Genomic DNA, 20,772 nt, shown 5'->3' with positions numbered 1-20,772 from the left:
TAGTGGCCAAGTTAATTGGTTTGTTTTTCTTGCAGCAGTTCAGCCGGATGCTGACGGCAGTTATCTGTCCTGATGCTTAGTCTTAAACAGTGTCTTTGAAAATGAATGTTTCTAAGGTGGTAGATGTTTCTTACGAACTTTCTTTGTTTCAAGAAGTGATATATAGAATCAGAAATCTATTATTTGTTAATTCATTTTCTATAATTTGTTAAGTTATTTTCAGCCAGGTTTGGCAGGCTAACACATGGATAAGTAGCAGGCTAAGTTAGCTGACCTAAGAGATGATAAACATAAGCATGCTGACCTATGCTGAAATAATATTTAGAATATTCACTATCTTATGACTAAATATCCAATAATCAGGAGAATACTAGATAGATCAACAATTGCTGCAAATAATTGTTGCAACTGAGATATTTTATTTACCAAAAGTTCTTGCACTTTAGAAAAACTGAGAGAGATGTGTCAGATCATGAACATCCAAAACAAAATCCTTCATACAATAGTTAGTACCAAAGTTCCCCACACCACACTGCTCCTCCGCACCCTGCACTGGCTTCAAAGCACTGGTACTCGCCTACCATGCTGCAAATGGCTCAGGCCCTTCCTACATCCACAACATGGTCAAACTTTACACACCAGCCCGCCCGCTCTGCTACTGCCAAACAGCTTGCTACTCCCTCACGGTGAGGGGACGGGCTGCCACCGCTCGTCTACATCCTGTCTGTTTTCTGTCCTGGTTCCTCATTGGTGGAACGAGCTCCTCACTGACATCAGGACAGAAGAATCCCTTCAATGTTTCTGTCGCAGACTAAAAACTCACCTGTCTCGTCGCTTTGGACAAAAGTGTCTGCTACATGAATGTAATGTAATGCAATGTAAAAGTGATCAACATTGTGCAGGGTTTTTGTTTTCTTACTGCTATTTCTTCACGAACGGCGCTTGTTTGTTTGATACTTTCTTCCCATTGTAGTCTACAGTGTAGACATCCAAGATTCAGATTCTGCACCACATGGTGCTGTCTGCTCCATGATGTTAAATAAATAAACAAATAATGTCACAACTGCCCCTCCAACACCTTCTCCATTATAACTGGACTCCCTCTGGACTGGGCTCAGTGGGCTCTCACTTTAAAATGTCAACCCTGTCAAGTCCCCACACCGTCATATCTCATGTCATCTTCAGGCAAACATCAATCCCAGTGCCGCAGGGAGCGCCGGCTCAAGTCATCATAGCAGCATTTGCCACAGATTCCTTTCCATGAAGTTTACACATCCACCTGTTAACCAAATATGACTTCTTTAATCATTTATCTATCCTGAGGAGACTGGACGAGAAAGGTCAGCTCTGTCTGGATAAAGGACTTTAGGCTCCATCACTGTGAAATTAAAACACTGCCAATGTGCGAGTAACAAACCCGCCAATATTTTGGTGTGTATATTGCACCACATGTAGTTCAGAACATGTAATTGCCATATTAGGGATTTCGCCTGTTTTTGGAGAATTGAGCAACTGGACTACTCATCCATGATTAAATTCTCCAGTTTGAAGCCAGTTGTACATGTTGTTTTTGTGGAGGCCATCTTCCTTTATCTTTCCGTCTGAATCACATTGACAAGGTCTAATTGACACAATGTGTGTATGTCTACATACAGAGTCAGACACACTCTAAGCACTAGCAGCTCTTGGAGTTAATCCGACTCACTAATGGCGTGGGTTATAGCAAGGGGGGATGTCTCTTTTACTCTCTGGCTCTAGACACGTGGTCAGTGCCCGGCGGGAAATCTCTGGTCCTTGGACATTCTGTCCGGATGTTGCTCCTCTTGTTCACTCGTCCTGGCTGGCTCTCAGCAGTTTCTGCTGCACTGCTCAAGGAAATGAGGTATTAACACCCTCCGAAACACATCCTCCCCCACGGTTTTTTGTTCCTGCCATTGTCATCAGACAAGAAGCTGCGTCAAGAGGTAAAATTAGGGATGTGTGCGTAGAGTAAAGAACTTCCTGGAGTTTTTGTTTTTGCTTCACAGAATTGTATGCTTCTCCACATGTTTGCAGCCCAACTGGGACCGGAAATGTACACACTGGAAACTATGCATTTCCTCCTTAAATGCATGCAAATTCCTGTGTACATAATTGCTGTGTTTACCTCATTGACATTCCTGTCCTGCTCATTGGTCCTCAGTAAAGACATAGGTCCTTACTGAGGGTTTGTAGATACCCTCAGTAAGATGATCCAATCACAGGAAAGAGTGAATTCCACAGTCTATTGTCACATTTTTCCCCCCTTACAAATTGAAATTCATATAACAGCATTGTTCTGGAACAAAGGGATTTCCTAAGTTAGTTATTTCCTACTACGCTTATCTCAGCTTCCTCAGTGCACTTGGTTGCATCTATGTTTCAGTTGAAAAAGACACTGAGCATATTTTTGTGTTTTGTCCATTTAAAGCTTTACAGTGTCTTATTTCACCCCCTCAGTGATGTTCCCCTGTTCATTCTTCTTCTCTTGTTGGCATGATTTCACAGAGAATTCAGATTTCCCTTCCACTCTGACAGAACTCAGCCCAGTGTTTGTTTTGCCCTCACCCCTAAGTATGTTGTCCCACCCTGTTACATCTGTTGTGTTGATCTGAAGGGATTAAGTTTGGTTATGGTGTTATGCCCTCCATGTTGGGCGCAACCCCAGGCATCTGATTTTGCATCAGAATTGTTTATTGTCAAGGAGGATCTCACATACAAGGAATTTGCTTTGGTGATTTGGTGCTTAACAAACATAGTAGATAGAAAAATAAAGCAAATTAAAAAGTACTGTTAGTATAAAGTGACAGATAAAGACAGGAACTTAATGTTCAAGAGCAATAAGTGAAACAAGCTGTACAATAAAAATGTAAATATATATATAAAGTAAACATATATAATAATAATATCCATTAAATACAACCTAAAAGATGAGGGTTTGGCTCACAACCAGGCGGTACAACTCTTGGTTTGTAATTTTGCACCATTACATTTTTAATCTCTCACCCTCGAGGTAAATAAAATTGCTACTGCTGACATGAATCATTTAGAGATGAACTCGACAGCAAACTGTCCTTCTTTCATTTGTGATCTCTCCATCATTTCATCAGTGCTTGTCTGGATGTGAGTGTAGTTGAGTGGATGTATGAGTCACTCTCTCGTCAGAGAGTGTATCAAAGCTTGTTAATGTGGTCTGTGATGAAGTATCACTGGCTTCCATTAATGATTGACCTGCTCGGTAAAAGAGGTTAAGGTGCGTTCAGGGATGCCTTGTGGTAACTGTGATGCCCACTGGGAGGCAGGAGGATAGATGGTGGCTGACAGCACCCTTGGCGTTGCAGTGCCTCTGCTGTGTCGTGCTATTTTGCTCTTTGGCTTGTCTGTTTGTCTTAATTTAAAATCTCTGGAGTGTCTGCTTTTATTGAATATACGCTGAACAAAATTATAAACGCAACACTGTTGTTTTTGCCCCCATTTTTCATGAGCTGAACTCAAAGATCTAAGACTTTCTATGTACACAAAAGCCTTATTTCTCAAATATTGTTCACAAATCTGTCTAAATCTGTGTTAGTGAGCACGAGATAATCCATCCACCTCACCGGTGTGGCATATCAAGATGCTGATTAGACAGCATGATTATTGCACAGGTGTGCCTTAGGCTGGCCACAATAAAAGACCGCTCTAAAATGTGCAGTTTTATCACAGCACAATGCCACAGATGTGGCACAGATTTGCCCTTTGGGGGCAAAAACAAAAGGGTTTCGTTTATAATTTTGTTCAGTGTATGTAGCTAAAAATACCATCTGCCCCACCAATCAGTATAAATAACAGTTAACAGTTGAAGGGTATAAAATGGTCATCTAAAACAGAAAAAGAAAGTTTTTCATATATTAAATTGCACAAGACTAATGCACTGAAGCAGTAGCCTTATCTTATAGATTACTTTTTTTTAAATTTAATTTATCAATTCTTCATTCAGAGATCTGTCTGCATATTTATCTCTCTTTGTTGGTGGAGATCAAGAGATGCAGAAAATCCTTTTTACCTAAATGATGCATTTGTTTGCTACTTTTTTGTTTACCCTCAAGGTTCATTATGAGCAAAACTTATTTTAGAACTAAGAAAAATATAGTGAAAATAATAGTAAGTTATAATAAGGGAAGCTCAAATCAAGTTATCTGATTGGTTCATAGCCACGGTATAATGAGTGTATACAACTGCTATGACGTCGCATCAGTTTGCACAGGTCCATATCCCTCCACGACTGAGGAAGTAACGACGTAAGTAGACGTGAGTAGTAGTGGGTGGACCCAGCTCCCGTCTCATAGCCTTCTTTATGAGGAACGCTACAGTGTGTCGCATAGCAACCGCCGTGCACTGTGCAGGCAGCCAGGAGGTACTACTTGTAGAAATCAAAAAAATCTAATTGTAGTGTGTCTATTATACCACTTTCACACCAAAATTACATTGTTAGCCCGGGTTTTTTAAACACGGGTCGACCCACTAAATATCGGCAATTCAATTCAATTCAATTCAATTTTATTTGTATAGCGCCATATCACAACATACATTGTCTCAAGGCACTTTACATAGTGAGGTCAATATTACAATATTACAGGGAAAACCCAACAAATCCCACAATGAGCAAAGCACTTGGCGACGGTGGAGAGAAAAAACTCCCTTTTAACAGGAAGAAATCTCTGACAGAACCAGACTCAGTTGTGGGCGGAGCTTCTGTCTGGACCGGTTGGGGTGAGGAGAGAGAGGAGGAAGAGAGGAGAGGTGGGCAGAAAGAGGGTGGGAGGAGAGACAGTAGGAGAGAAGAGAGAGAGAGGACAGTTGTACAACCGCCGCTGTAATCTCTACCAGACTGATACTTATAATTAAAAAATACAATTGGACACTTTTACACTGCAAAAGCAGACAAGGGTCTGATGATCGCCAGCAGACGCTGTGCATCATGTTTTGACGTTATAACGTACAGCCTTGGTTGGTCCTTCTTCGGGCCTGCCTGCATGGAGTTCAAGATATTAACTCCCCTGAGGGAGGTAGGAGAAGGAGGTGTTGTCTCCTTGAAGTTAGAGGCAGGAAGCGAAAAGAAAAAATAGGGAGAGCAGAAGGGGCTGTGGGGATTTATAGGCCTGTTGACCCCTGGGGTCTGGGACAGGCGGTAACCAATGGCAGCTGGAGCTTGGAGGAGAGTTCACACCCAAGGTGTGATAAGTGAAGCATTCTGGGAATCAGAGTTTTACAGTCTTTTCCTTTGTCTTTGGAACAAAGAACCAAATGGTCAAGTCCTCCATTTTGTGAAGCACAACAGGTGTGACAGGTGTTTGTCCTGTTGCAGACTGCGAGGTGTGGCAGGTGTTCGACCTGCTGCAGACTGCGAGGTGTGGCAGGTGTTCGACCTGCTGCAGACTGCGAGGTGTGGCAGGTGTTGGACCTGCTGCAGACTGCGAGGTGTGACAGGTGTTCGACCTGCTGCAGACTGCGAGGTGTGGCAGGTGTTCGACCTGCTGCAGACTGCGAGGTGTGGCAGGTGTTCGACCTGCTGCAGACTGCGAGGTCTGGCAGGTGTTCGTCCTGCTGCAGACTGCGAGGTGTGGCAGGTGTTCGACCTGCTGCAGACTGCGAGGTGTGGCAGGTGTTCGACCTGCTGCAGACTGCGAGGTGTGGCAGGTGTCGTCCTGTTGCAGACTGCGAGGTGTGGCAGTTGTTTGACCTGCTGCAGACTGCGAGGTGTGGCAGGTGTTCGACCTGCTGCAGACTGCGAGGTCTGGCAGGTGTTCGTCCTGCTGCAGAATGCGAGGTGTGGCAGGTGTTCGACCTGCTGCAGACTGCGAGGTGTGGCAGGTGTTCGACCTGCTGCAGACTGCGAGGTGTGGCAGGTGTCGTCCTGTTGCAGACTGTGAGGTGTGACAGGTGTTCGACCTGCTGCAGACTGCGAGGTTTGACAGGTGTTCGACCTGCTGCAGACTGCGAGGTGTGACAGGTGTTCGACCTGCTGCAGACTGCGAGGTGTGACAGGTGTTTGACCTGCTGCAGACTGCGAGATTTGACAGGTGTTCGACCTGCTGCAGACTGCGAGGTTTGACAGGTGTTCGACCTGCTGCAGACTGCGAGGTGTGACAGGTGTTTGACCTGCTGCAGACTGCGAGGTTTGACAGGTGTTCGACCTGCTGCAGACTGCGAGGTTTGACAGGTGTTCGACCTGCTGCAGACTGCGAGGTGTGACAGGTGTTTGACCTGCTGCAGACTGCGAGGTTTGACAGGTGTTCGACCTGCTGCAGACTGCGAGGTTTGACAGGTGTTCGACCTGCTGCAGACTGCGAGGTGTGACAGGTGTTCGACCTGCTGCAGACTGCGAGGTGTTGCAGGTGTTCAAGCTGCTGCAGACAGGCTGTCAGATGGATGATACATGTCACCTGAAACACAGGAAATCCGTGTTAACCTCTACTTCTCAGACACAAAATGTTAGATATGCACTTCCACAAGTTTTGAAAATGTTCTTGATTTTGTTAAAGCAAACAGTTCATTATAAAAATATATATATGTGTGTGTGTTTAAAGATGAATTAATTACGTTTTTGGATGTGGATCGGATTTGGTACAACAACAAAAATCTCAAACTTCCTACCCTGCTGTTACCCTTTCTTGTCTACATCCATTTTGATGCTTTCCAGAGGCACATTCTATGTCACACAATTCTTTAAGGAAAGTATTTTTTCCATGGTAAACTGACATTTGGATGGCTAACTGTTCAGGATATTTGGGTGTCATACAGCAAATAATAAAATCTTGAATTATGTCAAAATTCTACACTGTATTCCAAAACTTACAGTGTGCTTACAACTTACAATACACTTAAAACTGAGTAGGTGAATGAAACGTTGAGTTGTTTTTTTGCCAGCTGCTAATTTTGAGGACAATTCTAATAAGACCAATGAGACTGAACCAAATGAAGTTGTGGGTCATGATACCAAAACAACAAGCTGTAAGACACTAAAGGCTCTGGGGTGAACTGCAGAGCAGTGTGGGTTTTGTTAAATATTGATTAGTTATAAATAGTGTAGGTCAGGGATGGGCAACTTTGATGGTAGGGAGGGCCAGAGGGCCAGATTTTGACCGTGCACTTTCACCAGTAGGATACTGTATCCCATCATTCTACTAACCAATTATAGGCACTAAATTAATGAATACAACAAAATATATAACGGCAATCAAAGTTTATTTTACCAACATCTCTATTTTTCATATTCAGATGTATTTAGTAATGCTCCTATTCAGAAAAAAGCTGCTTCGTTCATGTGTCACACGATGGACTTGAACCCACGAGCTCTGGTGTGAACAACAGACGCGCTAGGAGGGAGTTAAATCCCTCCCGAGATTTACACACACTGCCCAGCACATCACTCGACAAGAGCTCTGACCACAGTTGCGGATGCCTTACAAAGCAAAACATGAAAGAATGAAATCCCCCTTCCAAGTATTTGTGCTTGTTGACGATTCTCTCGGTCCAGTTTTCTTTTTTGGCCGCCCATGTCTCTCTTCGTCGTGTCACGTTGGCATGACGGGCAAGACCACACGAGACCAATGTCGCTTGGCAATAAGCCTCTTACATTTCGAGGGAGCGCCCTCTGACTTGACTTGCGGGTCGGATGCGGCCCGGGGGCCGCCAGTTGCCCATCCCTGGTGTAGAGCAACAGCTCAATTGATGAATCTGCCTGTCGGACTGACAGTTTTGCAACCGTGCCGTGAGATGTAACGCTCTGGAGCTAAAGACGAGGCTTTGATCAACTGTTTTTCCCTGGGTGTTTTAGATCTGAAAGAGAAAATGGGCAAAGAAAGCTTTGCCTTCATTTTAGTATATAGATATTTTTATTTTAAAACATTAATCCAGCCTTTTGACCTGTTCTGTCTCCCATATTGGCCTGATTTCTTGAACAAACCAATAGGCAGTGCTTTGTCTGCAGAATCACAAAAGGAAAGAGGAAAAGGTGCAGATGAAAACATTCTAGTGAAAACAGCAAAGTCTGACCATTAGCACAAAAAAGTTGCTATAAAAAACATCATTATATTGAGATGTTTTTTTATGTGATATTTCATAGTGACACTGTGATCAAACATGTATATACAGAGAGCAGTTTTTGTTATAACACATACATTATTATGATTATTATCATTTCAAGGGAGGACATGCTGTAGATTTGCTCTAACATGACCTTTGTGGAGCTGTGATCCATCAAAACATGCATTTGTCATTTTTAACTAATTGTGGTAAACAGCCGTCCTCCACCCCTTGTATTTTTTAGCCTTTATTCACATACTTAATGTGAAAGGAGCTCTTCTGCAATTTTATTTTTTGGTTGTGCTACCAGTTCACACAGGCGTGGCAGAACCTGACGTAGTGTAGTTTTACGTTAATCTTCATCATCAGCGAGCCACTAGCAGCAGCACTTCATCAGTCATTCAGTAAGTCAGGGGTCACATGAGGATGGAAAGAAGAAAGAGAGAGAGAGTGACACAGAGAGGAGGATATTTACTACTCAGACAGTGGTGAGGGTGATCTGCATCCCAATGTCTGCTCCCGTATTGCTTAACTCAGTAAGAAAGAAGAAAGAGAAAGAAGCCGCTTGGTCTTAAGGTCCAGGTGTGTGACTGTCTGTGTACAGTCAAGAATAAAGAAGCCAAATATCAACCACTAGAGAGGGACACTATTGACATCATTCAATGGCTTATCTATCTATCTATCTATTTTGTTTCCTGTTTAAAATGATCTTTTTTTACCGCTACAGTCTGACAGCGTTTGTTCGACGTCAAGTCATTAAAGTGTGATCCACAGATTTAATTACGTTTTTGTTAGGAAAAAATGTTTTGAAGTTGTGAAAAATAAATCCTTAAAGGGTAACTGTGACTGTTTTGATTGAGAATAAGTATTATGTGTATTGCTGTGCATCCTTATTCCTGCAGAAAGATGCGTTGCGTTCTGAAAACAGATTTAGAAAAACAAGTACTCAATTGGCCCTCGAGGAATTGATGCGATCCCTCGATCTTGGAATTTACTACTCGTGCCCATCCCTACCATTTCCTCTTTTTCTGTCTCTTCTTTTCCCGTTGCAGTTGATTTTGTACTCTTCCCGTAATCACCCTCTCCCTTTCTTTAAATGCATCAAGTTAAGCTTTTTCTTAATTGTCAATTTTATATCTTCCAAAGCAGATTCCACTATGGGTGGGTGTTGAACTGAAAATGGCTGAAATAGGGGTGCTGAATAATAACCCTCTCACCTACTGATTCCAGGGACAATTCTCCACTGATGTCTGCCAACATCATAATGTGATGTTGCAACAATGTGTGAATCTAAAAAAACATCTGGGCATAGAGCCACAGGGGACAGCACTGATAAAGTTTGTCCTGTGTGCTGTTGGCCTGTCAGGGCTGACTTCAACACTCAGTTTGTGGTGTCCTCTTTCCAGTGATATAACAAGTCTGTCACAGGTTCTTCTCTGGGGCTCTGTTACTTGTCTCACTCTTTGTTTTAAACTCCATCTTAGGTGTGTGTGTGTAACACAGCGTCCCCCAAGCCTCCACCATTGATTCAATCCCCTGCTGAATCTGTCAGACGGTCTGGCCTTGCCTTTGTTTTAATGACTCTCACACCTTCTGTCAAAGTGGTAAAGCATATAGACTTTGGCTCGACCTGAGACATGAGACAAAATTCAGATTTAAGATTGAACTTGCTTAGCTTAACCCTTACTTGCCTCTGATGGCTCTTGCGTCAGTGTTTGAATGTGCTTGAATGTGACAGATTAAGTGTGGTAAACAGCAGCGCTGTATGCATGTGTGTGAATGAGTGAATGTGACTTGTGCTCTAAAGCGTTTTGAGTGGTCAACAAGACTAGAAAAGTGTTATATAAATACAGTCCATTTACCACAGATAGCTTTATCATCACTTCACTGTTGTAGGACAAGTTGAGCCGAGATCACAAAACTTCAGACTTGATCTTGACTGAAGTAAGACTTGCCTAACTTAACTGTTTAAAGACTGGAACTGACTTGAGAGCTAAATACATCACTTGCATCTATGATGTGACTTTACTTGGACCTACTCCAGAATATTTCAAACAGCTCTGAAGTGCACAGGAGTCTGATACTGTAAAACTTTATGCTTGTAAATGGATTCTGTGGCAGCCATAAAAATCAGCAGGAATTCTAACTGGCCACTATTTATCTCTCTGTCTGTGTCTGTGTTCACACACCCACAGATTGGGCTCTGGTCACGATTTCCCTGACAAATTGACAAATTGCACTCAGGAGCAGCAGAGCACCTTGCTCTGCTGCTCCAACTCTAGCCAAGACATAGATATGATATGGCAGCCTGTTCACTGAGCACATACAATCTATCTGTATAAGCATGACACTGACTGCATACTTGTGAGGATACATCTACTTTTTCATAGCTGGAGAGGTGTGGACAAAACTGTCGCTAGTTTCCAGAAACCACCCCTTTAATAACATTTGTACATTTGTACATTGTAGCCCTCAGAATAAAACAGAATTGCAATTTTGTTCCACTTCATTATTCAGTCTTTGGACACAGTGTGGCATAACATTTTAGAAATTGATATAAGGATAGAGGAATAAGGTTTTAAAGTATGAGTTTTTCTCACTCTTAAGACCATCTAACCCTTAAAAGAGCTCTGAAGTGGCTTTAAAACTCACTTTGATCCACCATCAGCAGTAAAAGCATTATACACACACATACACACACACACACACACACACACACACTGTTTGTTAAATGAAACAGTGTATTAAAGATAATACCTTATTCACATCGTCAGCTTCATACACATATGCATGGTGTAACTGGTGAATAAGGCTTCTTATTTTCATTTTTAGTTAATTTTAGCTGTACATTAACACAGACTTTTTACTTTTATGTATTTATTGTGTTGTGTGTCTTGTACGTGTGTTCACAACCAATTGTCCCTTTGGGGACAAATAAAGTTCTACTTGACTTGACTGTTATCGATACACGATGGTGGCTGGCTTGAACTGGGAGGGAGATGTCTGCCTTCTGTTGTTATGGTCAGAGTGAACTGCATGCTGGGAGCCTTATGTTCTTTTAATGGCCGGTGTGTTGTGGTACCGTGAGCAGGGCCTTGAGGACAGTGATGGCACTGATTGATAACCTTCACATCCTCAACCAGCCTTCATGATGCAGCTTTAGCAATTCATCCTGCCAGGATTACCATGTAGGGCAACAGCTGACAGCAACACAGTGACTCAGCAATATGAACCGTCTCTCAAGAATGGAAGGGTTAGAAGTCTACCAGGAACTCTATTCCTGCTTCGTAGTTCTTGCTGCTTGCATTTCATTTCAGCCTTTATTTGCACTGAATCAATACTCGTAATCAATCACTTGTGTGTGTATTCTGGCAGGACAATTAAGTTATCAAAGCCCCAGAGTCTCTCTTGTGCTTGAGTCACTGAAACTCCCAATGAGGGAAAATAATTTCATAACATAATTGTTCACAGCCGTAATCAGTTATTAGCTTCCCTATAACACAATAAGCCTCAGTCTTCCGTGATTGGTTCCAAGCATCTGGTGGCTCTGCAAGGTCACGTAGATGGCAGCAACACCCAGAGGTGAAGCCTTTCTACAATCTCAGCCGGGTCGGGGCCTCGTCAACAAGCGCAGGAAACACATGGACCGAGCAAGACGCAGCCATAATGCTATCAGGGACTGTGCTGATTTCATCAACATCAAAGGAAGAATGGACGCCTTCTTCCCCGGGCATGTCCCTTGGGTCGTTGCGGAAGTGCAGGGCTGAGAAAAGTTGGTTTTCTCAGAACTGAAATCGAACTATACTCTGTGAAATCACATTGACTCTTGGCTTTGATGCAATGAAATCACTGATGTTACCAGCTATTAATATAGTATAGATAGTCTATGATCATAAGTCTGGTAAAAAAGACAATAGAAAATGAAAAAATATATAATACTTCCAAAAAAATAGGACCTCAGTTGTTAAGGTTTAAATGGTAAATGGACTTTATGTAGAGCTTTTCTAGTCTTTGTGACCACTCAAAGTTCTTTACAGCACAAGTCACATTCGTACAATCACACACATTCCTACAATCCTGCTTTTTACTGCGCTTTTTCTGTCACATTCATACACTGCCGGAAGAGCTGTCGGGCACAGCAGCCCTTTACCAGGATATTGGACTCAAATAGCAGATTACAGACAAAGAGAGTAGTATAAGGGTTTTAATAACAAAAATTCAGATGATATGGAGAAAGAGGGATTGTGATGCTGAGCAGTTTGGCTGGCGAGCAGGGGTGAGGCAGGTAGAAAATTTGGCTGAGGATTCTAGTCTAGGCTGGGCTCCATGTGACAGAAACTGGCGGGTCGAATTTAAGGCAGAACAGAACAGGAGTGAGGAGCAAAATGGTTTAAAATATAAGTGAGAGTTCTAGCAAGAGTTTGGCTGGCGGCTATACCACTGAACAGGTAAAACAATCTGGCGATTAGAGCACGACTTGCTGAGCTGATGAGGAACAGGTATGAAGCCACACACACTCAGCAGGGAGGAGCAACTCATCAGAAACAAGGTTAATAGGCGGTCAGGCATGAGTCGTGACAACACTAAGGGAGAGGTAGCGTTGCAGCAGTTCTCTTGGTCTTTATACATATATCACTGTATTTTGCTACATGTATCTGTCCAGTTGATTCAAAGCTGCAGCTTTCACACTTCATCTCCTTTAATGCTGTAACTTCCTCCTCAGTCTCTAGCTGGCACAAATCGCTCTATATTCTAAAGAGATGTGACGTCCAAACTGGAGTGAAGGAAAACATTGGTTAGAGCAAGGTCCAGTTATCAGTTGACCGTGAGAGCACAACACTGTAGTTCACACCCTCATCATCAACTCCCTCATTTCCCTTCCCTCCTCCTCTTCTCTGGTTATGGAGAAGCTCTCACCCAACCTTCTGCACCACAGAATAAAAGGAAGTCCAAAATGAAAAGCATTGTAATCCCTGCTGTCTGAGGTGACCTAGTCTGTGCCCCCTTCAGACACACTACTTAGAGCAGCAGTCAGGCCTTCGACTTGTGACTGGATTTCTCACCCTCAATTTCTGTTCTCCTTTTTTTCCCTCCCCAATTCTGTTTTAGCCCCAAAATGTCCTTGTGAATAATTTGAATATCACTCCTATTAAGGTTGCTATGGTGATGGCTGCCGTCTGTGTGCATGTCAGTTGCCATGCAACTTTTTTTTCCTCTCCAGCAGAAAGTGTGGCTGCTTTGTTCACAGTGCTAAGCTGACACGGTTAATGTACTATATTTTTACCTGTACATCTATTATTGCTTAAGTAAGTGTATTTTCATTTTTTTTAATGAGAGGCAGAGGATCAGTATTTTCTCTACTGTTGCCCACCTGGAAATGGCACTTACGTTTTTACTAGAGGGGGTATAAGGTAAGTCTGTATATCGGCTGTACAGATTGTTAAGCACCTTAAACCCAAAGTTTCCTTGACTTGACTCGAGAGGGTGAATTCATCTGCTGTCTTATACATATGGAGTTGCCTCCTTATTTCTTGCCAACTGCATGAACATGAGCTGCTCACCTCCAGGTCTTACCAGACATTCAGTCCATAGCTATCTGAAAATGGTTTTACTCTGCCCCATGCATAGCCTCTGTCTGTAGTGCAGCCACAAAGACATAAGCCCTCTTCAGCTTCCCGTCAGCAAACAAGTTTGAGCTACCTGTCAGAAGTTGCCACTGAACCGCTCATCCTGTCCAGGGTTTTGGCAGTGGCACAACCCTAACTTGTCGTCTCATGTTACCTTGTACCTGCATGTGTGTGACTGTGCGTAGAGCTGAACTATGATTCTGCTCCCCAGCCTCCCGGCCTGAGCAGCCTGTCATTTCTTCATACAGCTTGTCCTCCTTTCGTGACAAAAGCCCTGCTCTGCTCTGCGATAACAAGTACAAATAAAACACTCCCTTTCGGGAGGTCTCCACACTCCTACCCACCTTCCCTCAGTCTCACCTCTTGTGCCCTGTAAATGAGAGCGTGCCCACAATGAGGTGTAATCATGAGGTGTAATCGCTGTGGAGAAGCTCAGCTGCTCTCTTCACACACCAAGCCATTGAGCCCATTTGACCACAGAAAGACAACAGTGGTATCACTGTAGCATTATGGTGTTGCCGTGAGTGGATGCATGGTTTGCAAGGGTTTGGGAGGGTTGCAGCTAGTATCATTTCTTTAGATGTGAAGCTGGGAAATCAAATGTTCTGCTCTTGCTACTATTCTTGAAGCCTCATCTTTTTTCAGTTACTCACACTATATTACTACTGAGCCCACGGCACTATAGTCAGGGCTGGAACAAGGAAAACATTTTGTGTGTATTACATCAGAAAAATTAGCCTTGATGGCCAGTTTAGTGGCATATTTTAGATTATTATTTTCATTCAGATTTTGTGTCGTATAAAAGTGGACCCATGCGGACAAAGAGTGTTTTTCCAATTTGTATTGTTTTTGTTTGAGGCTAACATCCTAAAAGCATATACAATATAATAAATATCCAATACGACATCATAATATAAAGGTAAATGGACTATATTTATATAATGCTTTTCTAGTCTTAACTTTTCTAAGTCTCCACTCCAAGCGCTACAGGACAAGTCACATTAACCCATTTGTTATGGAATTGTTATTGCAGGACACAAATGTAGACCCAGGACTCAGAATTCATTGAACATGATTTATTAAGAGAATCTCCAACTACAGAGGCAGAGCACAGGTGTTGGAGCAGGAGCGAGGCAGGTGGCATGGGGCTACGGTGTCGGCGGGCGGCTGGGCTGGAATCCGGTTGGTTCCAGAGATGTCAAGGAACAGGATGGTTTTCTAGCTGTGCTGTGCATCATTGGAGCCTATTGGTTCAGCCTAATTGCTAGGGCATCTGTCTCACATCCCGAATGTTGTGGGTTTGAGGCTGCCCCGTGACACACTTTCAAATTATGTCTATTATTTTGTTTTCAATTTATTAAAATTATTTTTTTACTGCACTATGCATTTGGGGCCTGCTCCATCACAAGTAACAGCTGTTTTAACAAATAACCGGTTAAAGGTGACATATTATGTGTATGTGCACACAATGTGTCTGTGGAGCCTGCTGGCCCCCAAACTGTGAACACCCTGTGTTTTTTTGTGAGCTGGCTAAACCCTATAGCCTGGCTTTGAACGACTGGTTCAGATTTCTCTCCCACTGTGATTTCACAGTTGGACTATTTCGGGGTAACCTTGACTGCAATCTGATAATCTCCACTTTTCTGGTGAAGGGGCGTGACATTTCCGACACATTTTGAAATCGGTTGACCAATCTCAACACACTGGGCCAGCTCGCCAATCAGAGCAGACTTGGGTTTATCGGGAGGAGGGGCTAAAATATTTCCGGGCGTTTTAGACAGAGAGTGAAAAGAGGAGCAGCAGGAATGGACAGTATGAGATCACTGATACCTTTTCTAAACATTAGAGCATGTAAACCTTTTCAAGTGGTCACCCAAATGAAAAGTATGAACCTGAATATGAGCATAATGTCTCCTTTAATACTCTTGAAATCTTGGTGTAAATTAACAGCAATCATTTACAGTGCAGGCTGTAGGATGTTAATGCTGATCTGAAAGCCTAGTAGCTGAGGCTCACCACAACTGCAGACCTACTTGGTTTTTTATTGCAAAATATTAGTTCTATATCATCCATTTTATCGGCAGTGAGAAGTAACTGTTGTCTGACAGTCATTGCATTAAAGTGTCAAGGCTGAGCTTTAAACACCTTCCTTTTCTGTCTAGTCTTCTTAAACCTGCCCTGACATAATCACAGTATTTCACGTTAATACTTTACCATGAATGTGATATTGATACCTTTCATCATACCTCTTTTCTTTTCACTCTCTCTCTCTCTCTCTTTACTAGAGAGCCATGAGCACTGTGGAGGAGGAGCCAGATCACATGATACCATGAAGACGAGCCTGCAGGTCCTGCACTGCCAGCTGCTGAGTGAGTGAAGGGGGGGTTCGATAGATATCTGCTGCATTAATGAACAGCAGATATCTATAGAACTTTTTTCTGTTAATTGATTTATTTTATTTAATGTGAAATATTTTGATCAGTATGTCAGCATACACAGAAAGGTTTTTGTAGTAGACTGTGAAAAGAAAAGAAATTGTAGACAATGTAAGTAAGTAATATAGTTTCCCAGCTATATTTGTGATGCTACTGGTTGGAACTGGTAAGCCAATGAGGATGGTGACATCTGGGATTTTTCCCTCAAGCTCCACCTCAGGGCAGTGGGGCCAAAGGCTGTCTCTGACAAATCTGTTTCAATTCCTCAGAAGTGTGAGCCAAGTGCTATAAGCTGTAGCAGAGGAGGGGCAAGGTTACTTTAATCTTAAGGTCTGAGTTGAAGCTGTGGACCAGCCTCGTATAGTGTTTACATTAACACAATATTTTAGAGCCTCTTTTTTTGGTATTATCCAGATAAATTAATTTGAAAATGTAGCGCTCACTTTTGCTTTTGTTCATTCCGCTGCAGACTAGCCGAGGTCTGTGTTTCCTTAGGCACATTACACTTCCATCAGGTTTGCCATTTTACAGTGTGCAGAGCTAAGAGGCCCACCTGAGCTCTCCGTCTCTGTGCAGTACAGAGATATTTCTCATTTCTCTCTCTGGACCAGCCATCTGCAGGTGCCTTAACATCATAAGGCCGCAGGCAAGAGAAAAGATGCTAAAGATAGTGGATAACTAAGATGGATGATCATATGTCATAACAAGAATTTTGCTCTGGTCATCCTCTGTGCTGTTTTTTGCTCCTCTGTTATTTGGCATTTCAATGACAAGGCCTTCAAGTGCACAAGGCTTGAGCTTTGTCTTGTCTTTAATTATAGTGTGTTGTTGCAAATGTTTGTGGTCCTTTTTAAAGCCGCAATCACCAGTGGAAATGTTGAAATTCTGCAGGCCTGCAATTCAGTGTTATCCCCAGATTCCAGACAACTTCCTGTTTAATGTTTCTCCTTCCTGTCAGATTCATTCTCGCTGTCACAGTCGCCGTAGGTAAATCATTATCGCAGTAAACAGCCCAAGGACTCTTTGTTGTGCTTGTTTTTGCATTCTCTTTCCGCCTGATCCTCAGATAAACACGTCTGTGTTTAAAGCTTCTGTAACCTGACAAACAATTTGCAGAGCATTCAAACAGGAAGCCATTATCCTGTTATGAAAGCTTTTCTTCTTATCATAGGGCTCACATCTGTAGAGCCCACCCCGCTCCACCTCCCCACCACTCCACCTATCCAGTCCTGCGGCCGGACAGTCCCAGTGGTCCACAGGATATGCAGGATGATCTGTCTGTTTCTCCCCCACGGGACAGACACTCTACCCAGAATGGCAGAGAAACACACCCAAGAGCAAACCAAAAGAATTTGTCTTTTTGTATTTCTTTAAAAATTACGCTATTTATACAACCATATTTCTTGCCATGAGACTAACTTACAAAACTTATAGCAAGTCAAGTAAGATGTGTGACTGGAGAAAGCTGTCTAAAGCTGTATAAATTAAGAGGAGCTACATTCATGAAAGATGAGTGTGCTTCTACAACCAAATAGGAAGAAAAAGCAGTTTCCTTATGGGGTGAAATGGATGATCAGGCTTTCTAATGCATCATTCATCCACCTTTTATTACTTGACAGTAGCTTTAACATATTGTGATTTAGTATTTGTTTTTTTTCCCTTACAGCTTAACTAATAATAACAACAAACAATATGATTGAATTATCCTGTATATAAATTAACACAAACATATTGAGCTCAGCGTTTGTTATAGAGGCCTCAAAGTCAAGCTCAGCCACGATCCAGTATCTGCTGTATCAGCTGACAGCAGAGCCCTCATCAGCTGATGGCCCAGCTGATCCTTTTCTATGTATTCAATTGGGAAAACTCATATTATGCATTTTATTTAAGCTGCTTTAGCCTGCCCACTCTTCCACCTTTCATTGCAAGCCACTACACAAGCTTTCCCACATGAGAACGTTAGCGTCTGCGTTTCGATTACGGTGCTGATCGCCATGTTTACCCCCGTTCTTGATGAGGATCCTTGTCAGATTCCATCCATCCTTCTTTTTCCGCTAATCCTACTGGCTCAGCTCCCTCTTCACCTCTACGGACCAGTACAACGCCTGCATTACTGCTGCTGCAGCCCCAATCCGCCCAGACCCCAAGTGAGCAATCTATCGTATTCCAGAAGAGAACCATGGCCTCAGCATTAGAAGTGCTGATCTTCATCCACACCACTTCACACTCGGCTGCCAACCGCCCAGTGCGCACTGGAGGTCGTGGTCCGATGATGCCAACAGAACCACATCATCCGCAAAAAGCAGCATGGCAATTCTGAGGCTCCCGAACCGCTCTCACTTCAGTTATACAAGGACCGGGCGGCCCGTAGCAAATGGTCAGGTACCCCATATTCCTGCAGTACCCCCCAGTCATACTCCCATGACCCCCGTAGTAACCCAGCTAGAGTCAAAAGCTGGTCCACTGTTCCGCGAGCAGGACGGAATCCCCATTGTTCCTCTTGAATCCGAGGTTCGACAATCAGTCAGATCCTCCTTTCCAGTACCCTGGAATAATCTTTCCCAGGCAAGCTGAGGAGTGTGATTCCCTGATAGTTGGAGCACACCCTCTGGTCCCCTTTTTTAAAAAAAAAGGAGAACCACCACCGGTCTGCCGCTGATCATGCATCATTGAAGAGGCATGTCAGCCACGACAGATCCACAATGTCCAGAGCCTTCGGTATCTCTAAAAAAAACTACAAGAAGAGGTGCCACGATGCAGAAGTCATTCACAAAAGTAATACTATTTTGAAAATGAGCATAATTTTAGGAGGGGTAACAGAATAGTAGTAGCACGAGTACATTAATTTATCTAAGGAAGTTTCACAGATAGTTTATACTCATTCACACTTAAAAGCTGCACACTACAACCACAGTGTGATTTGTTGATCACTGAGCAGCTCAGCTAAAGCATTTGAAGGTTGGGATTGATCCTTGCTCAATGGATTTCCTTGGTGTTGGTAATGAGAGAGGAGCAAGCAATGATCTTTTATTTTGAGGCAAACCCTAACCCTATAAACAATATGCTTAAGCTAATAACACACAAACAATTAGAATTGTCCTTGTCTTTATTGAACACACCAATCAAACATTCACAGTGCTGGTGGGAAAAGTAAGAGAACCCTTGGAATTAATAGTTGGTTGAACCTCCTTGGCAGGAATAACCTCATGCAAACACAGCTTTAGATCAGACGAGGTCAGAGTTGAACCCACGGCTGCTGCAGGAGGAATCAAGCCTCTGAACATGGGGCGCCGGACGATCAAGTTTTTTTTGCAGTTGATGTGAAACAAAGGATCGGGCCTAGTTTTGTGCTCAATAAAGCTGATCCGTTAATCTGTTTACCAGTTAAAAAATGACTTAAATGTTTACATTCCTGATAAGATTCAATTTTAGCAATGATGAAACTTTATCGCTTGCAGAGGCAGATTATTCACAAAATCACAACATCAGTAATTCACAAGTGTCGATGCCCTGTTGTGTTTACTAAAAGAAGAACAGTTGAATGAATCATATTCCATTTGTGATTCGTCAAAGTTGACTCGATTTTCATCACATTACACATCGACTTTCGACAAATTTGGGCTTTCAACCCCTATCAGGTATTTAATCTTACAGTTTGATTTGTTAAAGTGACCATGGCCAGATTCTCATTTGATGTATAAATTTTGTTCCCTAAACTGTACATAAGGTTCTTTTATTATTCCAACTCCTGCTGCCGGAGCAGGGAGATGACAAAATGGTAACAATTCAGAAGAACAGACTGTCGAACTGTCACAAGCCTTGTTGATGGATGATTTTGCAGCTTCTATTTTTGGCCCCTGTAGAGTCTCCATTTCATATTTTGCCCCTGCCAGTTGCCCACTGTTGATGCGGTACAACCAGGTGCTCCAGCACTTTCTTTGTCGGCAGATTGTCACCTTGCACGTTCAGGCCACATCAATTTCAACCCCTTGAAAGAAAAGAAAATATTTCTGTCCTTACTTTCACAGCAAGTAGCTCCCCTCTGGATTGATCATGCAGTCAGGCTGGTGCACAAGCACACTAAGTACTTGGTATGATTGATAAGCCTGGAAGTCTTGTTGTGCCTCAACACTGTTTGTTCAGAATGGAGTCTTAGCTTATGAGTTGGTCCATGAAAAACGAAATAAAGGCAGCAATTTATCAGCTGGGGTAAATGTTATATGTAAATGGACTGTATTTATATAGTGCTTTTCTAGTCATATAGACCACTCAAAGCGCTTTACAGGAAAGTCACCTTCACCCATTCACACACACATTCATACAGCGCTGCTATTTACCACGCATTTTTCTGTCACATTCATACACTGTCAGAAGAGATGTCAGAGGCAAGTTAGGGTTAAGTATCTTGCCAAAGGACACAACGGCATGTGTGCTGGCGGTAGCTGGGATCAAACCGCCAACCTTCGGGTTGGTGGACGAATGACTCTACGTCCTGAGCCACAGCCGCCCCCATATGATCCAACGTAAATTGACACACGCTCTTTCACTGTCCCCTGACATTGGTGAACAATTGGTGGGACAAAGCCTGGATTGGATCAGTGCACAGGATCCTGCTCTGCAACATG

At 42.9% G+C, this 20,772-nt stretch overlaps 1 protein-coding gene across 1 annotated transcript in view; it reads left to right on the top strand.

Moving 5' to 3' along the window:
• tmem108 (transmembrane protein 108) overlaps positions 1-20,772 on the top strand; it is a 40,001-nt gene that overhangs the window by 8,113 nt on the left and 11,116 nt on the right. The window contains exon 2 of the mRNA XM_035612738.2: positions 15,998-16,081. Within this exon, the coding sequence (XP_035468631.2) occupies positions 16,042-16,081 (40 nt within the window). The 5' untranslated portion in view covers positions 15,998-16,041. The remainder of the gene's footprint in view (positions 1-15,997; positions 16,082-20,772) is intronic.

The sequence above is a fragment of the Scophthalmus maximus genome, chromosome 16 (assembly GCF_022379125.1).
Source record: "Scophthalmus maximus strain ysfricsl-2021 chromosome 16, ASM2237912v1, whole genome shotgun sequence".
NCBI classification, from domain to species: domain Eukaryota; kingdom Metazoa; phylum Chordata; class Actinopteri; order Pleuronectiformes; family Scophthalmidae; genus Scophthalmus; species Scophthalmus maximus.
Note: the sequence above shows the minus strand (reverse complement) of the source record. Positions and strands in the feature narration are given on the sequence as shown.